This window comes from Cryptomeria japonica, chromosome 6, assembly GCF_030272615.1.
Source record: "Cryptomeria japonica chromosome 6, Sugi_1.0, whole genome shotgun sequence".
Lineage (NCBI taxonomy): Eukaryota > Viridiplantae > Streptophyta > Pinopsida > Cupressales > Cupressaceae > Cryptomeria > Cryptomeria japonica.
The window spans coordinates 102,502,572-102,516,367 of record NC_081410.1 but is presented as its reverse complement, the minus strand read 5'-3'; the positions used below and the strand labels follow the sequence as shown (position 1 = coordinate 102,516,367).

At 35.5% G+C, this 13,796-nt stretch overlaps 1 protein-coding gene across 6 annotated transcripts in view; it reads right to left on the bottom strand.

Annotated features, from left to right (window-relative positions):
* The window catches only part of LOC131050126 (histone-lysine N-methyltransferase ASHH2), a 123,152-nt gene that overhangs the window by 59,608 nt on the left and 49,748 nt on the right, over nucleotides 1-13,796 (bottom strand). For all 6 annotated transcript variants that reach the window (XR_009106851.2, XR_009106852.2, XM_057984286.2 and 3 more), the window contains exons 8-14: nucleotides 12,537-12,614; nucleotides 12,280-12,336; nucleotides 8,897-9,365; nucleotides 8,726-8,781; nucleotides 8,011-8,087; nucleotides 7,799-7,881; nucleotides 7,573-7,652 (exon numbers count right to left, since the gene is read on the bottom strand). Coding sequence is in view for 4 of the 6 variants with exons in the window: in XM_057984286.2 (XP_057840269.1) it covers nucleotides 7,573-7,652; nucleotides 7,799-7,881; nucleotides 8,011-8,087; nucleotides 8,726-8,781; nucleotides 8,897-9,365; nucleotides 12,280-12,336; nucleotides 12,537-12,614 (900 nt within the window). In the remaining 2 variants the exon portion in view is untranslated. The remainder of the gene's footprint in view (nucleotides 1-7,572; nucleotides 7,653-7,798; nucleotides 7,882-8,010; nucleotides 8,088-8,725; nucleotides 8,782-8,896; nucleotides 9,366-12,279; nucleotides 12,337-12,536; nucleotides 12,615-13,796) is intronic.

Below are 13,796 nucleotides of genomic sequence, written 5' to 3'. Positions count from 1 at the left end.
GCATTGAGTACTGCAGAAGCTAAGTACATTGCGTCAAGTGGGGCATCAAGAGAAGCAGTGTGGCTTCGCAAGCTTCTTGCTGGGTTGTTAGGACGACCTTGGGAACCCACTATCATTCATTTTGACAATCAGAGTTGTATTAAGATGTCTGCTAATCTCGTGTTTCATGACAGGTCAAAACATGTGGAAACTCATTATTACTATGTTTGTGATATGGTACAGAGAGGTGCCATTCAACTGAAATATGTCAGCACTGATGAGCAGATTGCAAATGTTCTCACTAAGCCTCTAGCTCGTGTGAAGTTTGAATACTTCAGAGAGAGACTTGGAGTTGTTGAGAACACAGCTCTGGCTGAGAGGGAGTCTCAATCTCAGTGATGCACTAAGTTGCATCTTCCACCCTCTGCTGACAGTGCAAGGTGGAGTAATCCTCTGTGGGCAATGCATGGTGACATTGAATCCTTCTCAGGGAGAAGGTTGAGGTGAAAGACCTCCTCCATCCATTGCAGGCAATGCAAAGTGGATCCATCCTCTGCGGGCAATGCAAGATGGACTTCATGGAAAGGTCCATGATATGCTATTACAATATGATATGGTATAATCCTCCCTAGCTAAGAGGGAGTGTTAAAATTAATAGCTAGATCGGATTATTTAATTTGAATTATAAAGACATATTGTAATAACTTAATGTAACTTGTGACCATATGAGATTGGTCCTACTTGGGCACATAAACTAAGTATAACGTGCTAAGGTAAATACAAACATAACTTGTGATGACATGATAGGTCAAGACCTATTCATGTAACTTGTGAATGGAATTCAAACTTATTGTATTTTGGCGCCAAGTTCATTATGACCGACTAAGGCAAATCGGTCACTTGTATCTCCTATATAAACAAGGCGATCTAACCCATTCTACCACCATTCACACATTCATCCAATTCAGTGATCTGATCTGCAAGTGATTCAAGATACAGCGAATTCTTACAAGACTCAGTGAATATACTTTGAAGGTCTGCCATTAAGCTCTAAGGTCAGCGAACTCATCTTGGAGAATAGTGAATCCATTCTAGCTGAGCGAATCCAGTCAAAGGTGGCAATTATCATCAGATTGAAGGACAAGTCAAATTCTAATCAGAATTCAAGATTCAGATAAGTCAGTTTGTTCATGCCCTAGGTGGGCGAATTTGTACTTGGCTATCTTTGACATTGTTATATTTTGATCTGAATCTTGTTGTTGGGTTTTTCCTCCAAGAGGGAGGTTTTCCCAGGGTATATGTGTATTATGTCTTTTATTTATCTTGCATTCTGATTTTCTGTTCTTTACTGCTAATCTGATTGCTAAAATCAACAGTTTAAGTGAACAAAAACAAGAGATTCTCAAATCAAGCTCTCTAATGGAAACATTAACTGCAAACTAAACTTTATGATCACCAAATGTGCTAGCTATACCATTGGTGCATAGGCCTAAAGCCAAAGCAAGAAACTCTGTCATTCACAAATGTTGCTGCAAGGGTGATATCTAGATTTCTAATTGATGGGGGTTAAGATAAAGAGCCCATCTCTAAAGCAATTGGCAAGCCACTAATTTTTCAACCATGCCTCATCCCTAGCCATACAAATTGAGATGGTTCACTTCTTGCAACACCAAAAGTACATGTCATTCATCAATGCCAGATATCACATGGCGTATGCCATTTTAAAGATGAAATAACACGTGATGCAGTGTTGACATTTACAACGTTGTCCTCAAGCATTTATGCATGCATAGACCCAAGGGTATTTATATTGCCAATCTGCAAAGTATCATAAAAGCAGTAGTCAGTAAGAGGTATAGGATTCCTACGTGATTCCATCCTCTCATATGTACCATAAGAGACATAGACTATACACGGCTAAGTTTCTACAATTGCTTCTTACGCTTGACACAATCAAGACTAATGCTTTTTCAAAGTGAGGCAACTAATCGAGATGAATGATCTGAATACAACTCCTATGATACTGCAAAGCCCATTCTCATGGCCTACAATAATGCTAACTCATGTTTTATGGTTTGTGGTACTTCCAAGATTGTCAAACCATCTCCGACAGATACCACACAGATTTGCAGAGGCACAATGCAATCTATGAAGATCAGATGTGGCATCATCAAAACACGCACCAAACACCTACCAATCAAACCACAAATATCCACTGATAACAAGTTGTACAGCGAAGTGGCAACAATGTTGCTCTCTTTGTCTTTAAAATGGGCAAGGTCCTCACAATATATGACTTGTGGGATTCCCCTAGCAAGTTCAAGGGGTAAAACCCTTGTGGTGTGCTGGTTGAAACCTCTTTAACAAGTTTCAACTAATATGTTATGACTGATCAGTAATCGATGACATACATGGAAGAGCAATATTTTCTAATTCCATAATAGTTCTTTATCATTTGAGACTTTATAACATAATGTATACTGTAGGAACCGTGTTGGTTCTAACTCTCCTGAAATACTATTGCTGATTTGTTTTTTGGATTTTTCAAGGGTTTTGAACAATTTTGAATAAAAAATAACAAGTGCACCAAGCAAGGATTGCTCATAAAACTGAATAGATACCAAATATAGGGCAATTGAATCTATATTATGAATTAGATAACTGCTGCAAATGAAACTAATACATAAAACATACCCGTAGTTCCTCAACTTATTTTAAATAAAGAATTCTGGAGTTTGCCAACCAAAACTAGGAAACTGACCAAAATAGGTGTACAAGTTCAGGAAATTATTTCTTCACGCCAGAAAAGGTGATGGAATACCCTGTATGTGATAGGCGTTGGAAATTGTGCAACCAAAATGCAAGAAGGAAGGCGTTTCAGCCCTCCAGGACAAAACGTCCCTTTCCTGGACCCCACGTGCCAAGCCTGAATTGTACGGCCAGCAACTGGAAATTGTACGGCTGATTATTGAAATGAAGTATGCTGCTAAAAGGGGCGTCTAACCTGATTTGCCCTTTCCTTATTGAAAAATCTACAATATTTGGATAAAATAATCTTTATTGAAGCACAATAAGACTCCTGAATGAAGCCTTCACAATTGCAATAATTCAACTGATCTTCCACAGCCTCACAATCACAGATCCACGAAGAAATTTTGTTCTCCAATGGCCAAACCTCTAAAACCCTTGTCAAAGAATTCCACAGAGCAAAATAACAAGCAATGTCAAATAATCAATAATGGAGGTTGAATTGCTTGCTTTGCCTTTATAAACCCAAAAAGGCATAATTCTCCAAAAAGTGTGATTTCCTCTTGAAGGGAGTTAAATACATTAAAAATGTATTTAATACACTTTATGCTACATTTGAATTAATTCCCCACTTGGATGTACCCTTTTGATATTCACTTTGTATTATTTAAGTGGCCCACTTTTTAATAAACTTAATAATAAAACTTTATAATAACTCCAACTGGCATGTTTCCCAAGGAAGTACACCCAAAGTCATTTAAATACATTTAAAAGTATTTAATTTACTCTCCATAGTTTAATTTGCTTTTGGGCATCCAAATTCACTTAAGTGATTTAATAAAAATCACTTTATAATATTTAAGTGGCTTTTAATTTTAATAAAGTCACTTTATGACTTTATAATATCCATATAAGTTAATTTAATAACTTAACCACTAAAATATTAATATCTCCCTCAATATTCAGTCTTTTGACGTACCGTCTGAAGCTGGAGTCAACATTGAATAACCCCCATGTGTCCAGGTGCCCTGACTAAAGATAACACTACTGCCAAATTGACTTACTATATAGTAAGTCCCTCAACTAAGTCCACACACTGACTGCAAACGCCCTGGAAATGAACCCAATACTGAACTGAAGAAGTGGAACTACCACTGAGACTCTCTATCCAAACATGTTAGCCTACAAGAGTCAAAATAATAAGCTAATCCCTCAAACTCTGATGCTCACGAAAATGGGAACATTACATATACATAGCACAAGCGTAGCTAGTGGAAGATGGACAAACCATGCATCTTTGATCCAAAAGGATCTGGAAAATGTATGCAAATGAGAAAATATGAACAGAAGACTCAATTCAGATGCAAAAACAATTTTTTTACAGTACTGCAGAACTGTATTAGATAGAGACTGTATAGTGGGTTCATCAGAGTCCAGATTTTAGTGCAGGTTTGAAAATTTCCAGGACCGTACTGTGGGTGTGGCAAATTCCAAGAACCAGGCAGGCATTCAAACTTGAAATATGAAACAAAGAGGTGCCATTTCAGCCTCCAGTGATGGTTGATTTTCCATTTCAGTGTCCAGTGACAGCTGATTTTCACCCAAGGCCTGGGTTTACTTAGTTGTTCATTTGAAATCTTATAAATAAACATGTAATGGAAGCATACAAGCATAGGTTTTCATGTTGGATAACTTTGGGATTATTGTATATTTCAGATTTGTTCATTGTAGGAGAAATGAGCAGAAAGTAGAAGGCAAGATTGCCCGCTTGTTGTAGCATCTCTATGCAAATCAATAAAGGAGGGTAGCAAGGCACATTGCCACTAACAAAGAGTGCTTTTTCCTCCAAGCTGAGGGTTTTCTAGGACAAAAAATCAGCATTTTGTAAGCTTCCTGCATTTATTTTTGTTTAAAAAGTTGTACTATTACAATATTCGATGATGTATTAAACAATGGAGATGAAGTCTCCTTATATAGATTTACAAAGGCGTTGTTTCTAAAAGAAACAATCGTGAACTGAAACTACAAATAGAAACTACCTAAGCAAACTAGACAACTAGATGACCATTAAAGAAACAATACATTATTCTAACACCCTCCCTTAATGGTCATCATTCTAACTACCAAGAGAAAAAAAACAAAGGCTGCCCCCTTCTTCCTAGAACGTTCTGCGACAAGAGCCTGCCACTAACCCTATCACTAAGATGAGCCTGCTATTGACTCTCTCAGAATCTGGAGAACTTCTGGATAACATAAATCGTCCACAAACTTTTACAGATGAGCATGATGACCCAAAACAGACTGCAAGAAGCCACAATTTTTAAGGATAAAAATCGCTAAACCCTGAAACGGAAGATTACAAGCATCATTTTTTTTTTAAAAAAAACAGTAAAAACCTTAAGATAGTAACACCTGTATCCCATGATTTTTGAGAAAAAATCTGGGAAAACCCAGAATCCCACACGAACATCGCGAATTACAGATGACCAGACACGATTTTTGAGGTGTAAAATCGATCAAAATCCAAGACACAGACAAAATACAAAGCTTCATTTTTTAAGGGAAAAACGGTAAAACCCAACAGAATTTTTTAGGATAAAAATTATTAAAACCCTCCCACAATTTTGTAAGGGAAAATTATTAAAACCTATCTGAATATTTTTTTTAGGAGAAAAAATTATTTAAAAACCCAACAGAATAATTTTTTTAAGGGGCAAAATTATAAACCCACGAAGTAAATTTTTTAAGGGACAAAAATCACTAAAAACCCAGATTAATTTTTTTTAAGGGACAAAAATTAAAAATCCCAAGTCGCAAAAAAATTTAAAAAAATCTGCCAAAGAGACATAATATTCGTGAGTACAGAGATGTCACCCAAAAACCAAAGGAAACACCAAAAAACAATAAGGCACAGAAATCGCGATCGCAGAGAAAACAACGGAGATCGTGAAAAATGAATTGCGTTCAAAGTAGATAGGGTGCAAAAAACTTTGCGCGGCACACACTTAAACATAGACTACGTCTATTGTCACACACAAACAATACTAAGAAACAGAAGAAGGGCCGAAGAATCGCGGGAGGAAATAACTAAGAACGCAATTTTGCAAAAAACCAAACAGACGCGAGCACGGATTGCAAAAAACTGACGTGAGCTTCAAAAAACATGCAAAAAGAGCCTCAACGCCCTAAAAAGGCAATCGTGATTTTGACAGATTGCGAGCCGGAAAAACCCTTGTCACACAAAGCGCGCGAAAAACACAAAAGGGCCACCCGAAAATTGCGAAAAAATAAATCGCGATTTCAGAAAAATACACGATCGTGACCAGAAAAACGATGCACCACGGAAAAAGAAAAAAATGGCCGCCGCACACAGCCACGAAAACCACCACGACACCACCAGAAGTTGCACAGAAAAAAAACGGCTGTCATGGAAGAAAAAAAACAGAGGTTGTAGACACAAAGATGAGGTCGCAAAAATACGAGTAGAAAAGAAGTCGCGGGTTTTAATAGAGGTCGTGCATAATGTTTACGCACAGAGAACAAGACCCACCCACGGCCACACAGGCAAAAGAAACGGAAAAACCTAGAGGGTTTCTCCCAAAATCTTGAGCCCTCCCGTTCACAATTGTTTCTTTTAGAAACATCGTCTTTGTAAATCTATATAAGGAGTCTTTGTCTCCATTGTTTAATACATCATCGAATATTGTAATATCTACTTCCTTTTTCTTAACAATTTTAACTTCCATTTGCAAAGCAAGTAGGAAAGTATGACAGTCTTGGTTGATTTCTAAGTTCTATGTTTATAATTTTAAGATAAATCTCCCTCAAAAAAATTTCAGGTACAAAACACACAGATTAATAAAGCTTTTTGTTCCAGTTCTATCATCTTTCCTGAGCATTACAACCAAATATCTCTTGTCATTTCTTATCTGTTGTTCAATATTGCTTTCCATCCAAACCATTTAGAGCAGTCCCCTAATGTCTTATAGTATCTAGATCACAAACTTTCAATTGTTTCCTGAGAAAGGTGCTTCTCTAATATGGTAATGTTGCAAGGTGTGCGCCCTTGGTCTCCTTATGTTGTGCAGCGCAGCGCTCGGGGTTTGTGACATGGCTTAACCGCCTCCTGTGGATTCTATTAGTCTAGTGGTTGTATCGGGCAATAACAGGTCAATCTTTTGGTGATACGGCAACCACACTTGTAACAGGTAACGGGCCAAGAAGTAACCTAGAAGACAAAATACTTTTTGGTCACAAATCTTGGCTACAAGCCAGCAATGAACCACATAAATGGGTTGTTAGAACATAGAAGGATATGCTTTGTTGTATATGAAACTGATATCCAAGAGAATATATGTAAACAATGAAAATTCAGAATATATGTATATACAAGTCATATGATGCATACAGAAAAAAAATTCTAAAAATTTGGGAAAGTTTTAGGAATAGACCAATCCGTCAAAAAAATCCTTACCATCTTTGATACCATGAAATGGTAAATTGATATTAAGAAATGGTGACGAAAAAGCTCCAAATAAAGAAATTTACAAGACGATGTTTCTAAAATAGAAACAGTTGTAAACAGAAAATTAGAAACTACCTAAAATAACTAAATGACCATTAACTAATACATTAATTACTTTAATATACAATTAATTATGTCCAGGTTAGGCAACTTTTTGTAAGTCACAACAGTTGATTAGTTATATAACAAATATACAAATTTAGTATCTAATTAACACTACCAATAAATGGCAAAATCAAGAAATACATTTATACAAAAGAAACAAAAAAAGAATAACTCCACTCCATGACTTGCATCTTATACATGCATTATCCACTCACCTTCAGAAGTTTGCGAATGATAGGAATTTTGACAGGAAACTTATGGTGTTGCTTAATCATATTATGCAGCAGCTGAAAGCCTGCACATTTAATGCTGCTCAAAATTACAAACATGTGTGGAATTTGCAGAGTTACAGAGCCAAACAAATATATACCCAAAAGAAGCATTAATTAAGCAGTCAGCCTTATCATACAGGGTAAAAAATGAATTGTTCAGAGAAGATACCATTCTTATTTGCAATATCCACCAGTACAGAGCGTGACCTTGTTTTGAGTAGGGCATCCAAAACCATTGAAAGATCTCTTGTACTAAACAGAAACAAGATTGTTTACAACACTATTGACTATTATTTGCACTCAAATATTTATTGCACTGTAAAACACATGCAATCTGGAAAATAGAGAAAAATGTAATTAGACACAGAATAAAAAAACCACCTGCCAGATGCCTCGTCATTTGCATCACCTGATGCGGCTGTTACAACCAAAAGCTTTAAGTAATGCTTTGCAACATCCTGTTGAATTGGGAACACCATAAAATACATAAGTCATGCCATGCAACACGAGCAATTCTTAACAATGTGATTCAAGAACTCAATCTGTTGAATTAGTTTTTGTACAATCTGAAATCAAGCTATGTAAATCCAACTTGGTAACTTAAAAGGTCAACCAGTTCAAAAATAAGACAATGAATGTGAAAACCCTACAATGACAAATTTCTTATTACTACCTTAAAATGTGTTATGATATGCTGCATTAAAATCCAACATACTAGGTGTCCATGATATGTAAAAACTAAAATCATGTACTTCCACAAGGTACCAAGCATAAAAAACAAGTCCAATTGCATTCAACTTATGTTATCTAACACTACATTTACTATTATTCCAACTCCTCCAGCAAAGAAGATAGGGAATACAATCACATTGACATTATCACAACAATGGTGAATCTCTACAATGGTCAGCAAAATGTCACCCAATGTCATTGTTCGTCTATAATGAACAGAATGCCAAAACTCGGTGGATTTTGAATTTCGGTATCATGCATATTGTAAAGATAACAGATAGATTCACTTAAATTTGGGAAGTACTAGGCAGGCATAAGTAAATACAAATAGCAACCAAATTTTAAAAGATTTCGGAAAAATTACCCTTCGCTTTACAATTCCACCATCTACATCCAGCATTTCACTGAGTATATCTTGTACTGAAATCAATTACAGATATATAATTAGCAACATAAGTAATGAATTTTTAAATGACCTAATAAATTTAAATATGAACAAGAATTCTACAGCCATGCAAAAGTGGCATGTTATTACCTTTACGAACTTGAATGAGTGGCATGTTGTTACCTCCATCAAAATATCTATTTGTAGCCAACCCCTTTGAGTTCAAAGTACTAGATTTCTCTGAGGCAGGAACTGTCTTGGATCGTTTCAGCTTCTTCACCATACCTCTTTTACCATCCCCACTCAAAACAGCGGGAATCTTTTTCACAATTGAAACTGACTGAACCTTATTGGAGACCTCAATCTTAGATTCATGCCAATCTTGTGTTTTCTCAATTAGAGATGACTTGAGGCAATCAACAACTGTAGCTACATCCTCACTTTCTTCTTTCACCATAATTGGTAGAGGTTCTTCCCCATCTGACTCATTCTCAACTACATCTGTTGGATTTTTGAGAACCCCAATAAACCCTCTACAGTTGGTAGACCCACATGCACATTTTTCGGCTGCTGCACCAGATGCTGGTTGAAAATTATAATCAGCTGTAAGCTCTTCACCCTGAAAGGCATTAACTCCAAACAACATAGTAACATACAAACAAGTTATAAGTAGAACAAGAGAATGAAAAAGAAAATAAGGAACAAAAGAAATTACATTAGTGACCACAAATGACCAAGATGGGTCAATGGGACTCAAAGATAAAGCAAGAGCTTTCACAGATTTGCATAAATACGGATATATGATATCTAAAAGGGATATTTTACCTAACAACAAATTAATCAAATTCAATAGTAATTTAGTAATCTGTGGCTGCAAGGCTGATCATTTATTACAACAGTTAAACGACATTGCAAACCACAAACTTCTTTGTTTCATCAAATGCTTCAAGTCAAAGCATTTAAAAAGCAGAGAGGGATGTTATGCGCCAAGTATGATGTATGAAGGTAAGCTACTCCTTACATTGTTAACATACTGGCCCACGAGGTTAAGGCATTGACCTGCATGTTAATAATCTTTAACTAGCATTCAAATATAGCCAGTGTTGGAAAGATTCCATAATGCATATTTATTTATATGAATTGACTCATCATTCTATTGGATACCTCCTGGAACATATCAGATTCATATTAAGATAGATCTGTGTTGATTATTAGCCAGAACTTTGTAACTCATTATTATTCATTACTGTTGATATATAAAATTATCTTTCTTTACAAATATTAATATAAAGTATTTGGCCTGAAAATCTCAGTTCATATCAAAACTCAAGTTGAAAAATCATGAAATTGAAGTCTGTCCATATTCTAATTTCTAATGCAAATCTTCATGTTTGTGTGTTAGCTTTGAGATCAATAGGGTAACCTTGGTAACATGTTACATATCTGCAAAGTTGAGAACCAACAGAACAATAAACTGTCTTGACCCCCAAGGAAAGCCATGGCAAGATAAATGAACAAAAAATGCATATATTGTAGATTCTGATGATATTCTGCCATGCTTGTAGGTGGGTCAAGCTTACTTTTACCCATCAAAATGTTCATTCAGGTATCCAGTTGAGACAAACAGATTTCAGAACCTTTGAAGCTTTCCCATATTTAAAGGCAAACATGCATGTTTGTATGTGAGATTGTAACTCCTGCTACAGTTATTCAAAGGATTGTCATAAGGAAATCATAGTATAAATGGATCATCTCAGTTCAATGCGAGATACCAGAGTGGCATAGTCTGATTCATGAGCTAGGTTAAAGCAATAGCCAAGTCCTTTGTGTAAATTGTCCTCCAAAAGGGAGAGTGGAGAACCACATAATAAACCTCCTCGTGAAAGGATCTTTAGAGCATGGCCAACTATTTTTGAATCCCACAAATGTCTAGCAGATGATATTCCTCTAGCATCTAATTGTTGAACTTGAGGGTGCTTGTGTAACCAACATGAGGCTACAACAAAACCTTTTATGGCATGAAACCATTCCTGCCACATGACAACATCAATCAGATCATGCCATACCATTTTTCACTCCATATATCATCCTTGCCACTTCATATTATAGATAAATTTGTTGGCTGTTACCTTAAACTAGGCTTATGTGGCTGCTTATCAAGACAGAATCAAGATATCATGAACCATCTTAAAAACTAAATGGAATATGTGAGGATCAATTATTGTCCTTCTTTGTAGCTGTAATACAACTTCACATTCAAGCAACATGTGTGCATTGCTCATCTCTCCTTTAAAACAAGTAAATAGAAGTTGTACATAAGTGCCATGAAATTTTTTTTGGCGATCAACTGACTATCCAACACAAGCTAAATGCATTCTACAATGCAAACTTGTTCTTATTCTAAACATGATAAGCAAAAAACAATTTGTGTTACAGCAAAAATGCCAATATGCACTATTTGATCCTTATTAAAAATATTCAGACAACTTGTTAAAGCATTGAGTTCTCATTGTGGAGATTCAAGTTCTAATCCAAAATGGACATTTAGTATGGAATTCCAAGTTCTGAATTTTGGTCTTCCATAATTGGCTTCTAGTGTGGAGGTAGTTTTTAAATAAGTGGATTTCTAAGTTGTGACTCTTGGTCTTCCATTGGTGATTTCTAATGTGGTTCCTTGAAAGGAGCTTGTATTAATGTCATGGTTGTGCTCACATAAGCTTGTATTGATCTCATGTTGATGCTCATGTGAGCAAAATATTTATAAACGATAAGTAATATTAAACAAAATTTAAATAAAAAACTGAAACATCTTAGTGCAATCCAAATCAGAGCCATCAAAGCCTGCCAAAACCTCTCTCCTTGTAATATCTCACCGTCAACCAAAATTCATGCAATTTTAACAACTCGCATGCTTCCCAAGTTGCAAACACCAATAAAACCTGCAGGCGCCCCCTATGTTCTCCAATGAGTATTTATCTAAAATAAATCAAAATTGTGCAAGCACAAACCTATGCTTTTGGCATTGTGGAATTCAAAAACATGAGCCATATTGTTTACAATATCACTGTCATGTAAATCTAGCTTGAATTTAGGATGATTGAAAGACATAAGGTATCTTCCATGACGCATAAAACTCAAGACCCCCAATATGTGCTCTAAAGGAATTTGAGAAACAAAGGTGGGGTAAAATCCTCTAAAGCAACCTTCCTTTCCAACTTCTATGAAAATGAAATGCAATTAAACAAAGTTATTTTATATTAGCATTGACTAATTTGGCCTAACATAAAGCAGCCTCACTCATGTCTGACTTCACATTATATTTCGAGTATATTGACATCATTCTCTTTTGTTTCTGAAAAATTAAGAACCCCAAAAAGTGCATGCTTACAGTTACAACATCACTACAATGTCATACGACAAGACTCCACACATTCTGCTCTTTTTCATTAAAAAAAAATTCTAAATATTAAGAAGCTCAAAAATGATTTTAAGGAATTAGGAAAATGCATGAGAAAAGGGGAAACTGAAACAACCTTCACAAGATCTCTCTTTGCAAAGAAGCCAATGCACACCTCACCATTTACATTAAACTGCCAAATGTAACCACCAAATAAATCAGCAAGGGAAGCCTATATAATGAAATGTCAAATATGATAATATCTTCCTATTAAATTGATCAGATAAACACATCATTTGAAAACTTGCAAGGAAAAATCGAAGTAGCCAAAATAGAATCTTGTATGCATAGATGAAATTAATAGAGAACGGGAGAGAAAAGCAAAAAACAAACCTTTTCTATATAACAATTAGGATCGCAGCTATGATTTATAAATCGGGCAAGGTTTCCCTTTACACGTGCATCAATATACTGCATCAAAATCATAATCCAAACAACAGTCAGAAGTATGGGTAACAAAAGAAATTAAAAATCAAGCATCTCGGTTTTTTTTGTTTAAGAGCACATCTGCTGGAAAATATCTTGAGCATTTATATTGATTGAAAATATTTAAGCAATGAGTTGTGATTTGTTAAAAAATCACAATTAATATAGAAGAGTCAGTATCCTATACATCAATTCAAGATTTAATACTACAGCTGTTACAGTTCTCCTATGTCTTATACTCCTGATTCCTCACCTAAAACCTAACTTGTTAAATGATAGAAAAGTAGCACCCTAATAACAGCCTTAAATTTTCAATTCCAAATTTACATTATCCAATTAAAACATTCAATGAATAAATCGCAACATAATAGCGGTCTTAAACTTGCAATCCCAAATGTATATTATCCAATTAAAGCATTCCATGAATCAGAATTTTGTCAATAAAAATTTGCATCCTGTTTCAAACTGATAATTAGCATAAGATTCCTTCCACAGATTCCAGCTGGAACCAAAGAGTGTATTTGAACTATAATAGCCATGTTTGTAGAACATAAAATACAAGGCTTATAGAAAAACATGAAATGTATTCAACCACGAATTTTAGGAAAATAATAACATGTAGAATTCCTTTCAAGCAAATATCCCAGAGCTGTAGACTAAGAGCAAGCTGTGATCTACACATCAATCTGTAGTTTTTGAATCCTTTGTAATATCTGGATATGCATTAGTCTGTGTTCATCAAATATTCATATCTAGCCGCCTTAGTGTAACCTCTGAACGCTGCAACGTAGGCAGGAAGAGGAAAAATAAAAAAGCTGCAGATAATCATCCTGAGAATACAGCATCCTTTTGTAAACATGGACACACATAAACATACTTGGCGAAGAGCAGAAGCATTTGTTGCTAGACTTCCCAAATACTACAATGACTATATTAGTAATTTAGTATATTAATGGAACAAAAACACAAATGCTTATTATATGAGAGAAAAATAAGGGCAATGAAATATCTGAGGATGTTGATACGTATTCCTCAAGTATACATTTGTTTCTCCGTAAAGTTTTAGAGCCCAAGTATTTGTCTGCAAAAGGCCAATAATATATGCCCATGTAGCCTCTATGGTGTTCTCCTTGAATAGAGTTTGGTTGTTTATCAAAGAGGGCAGGT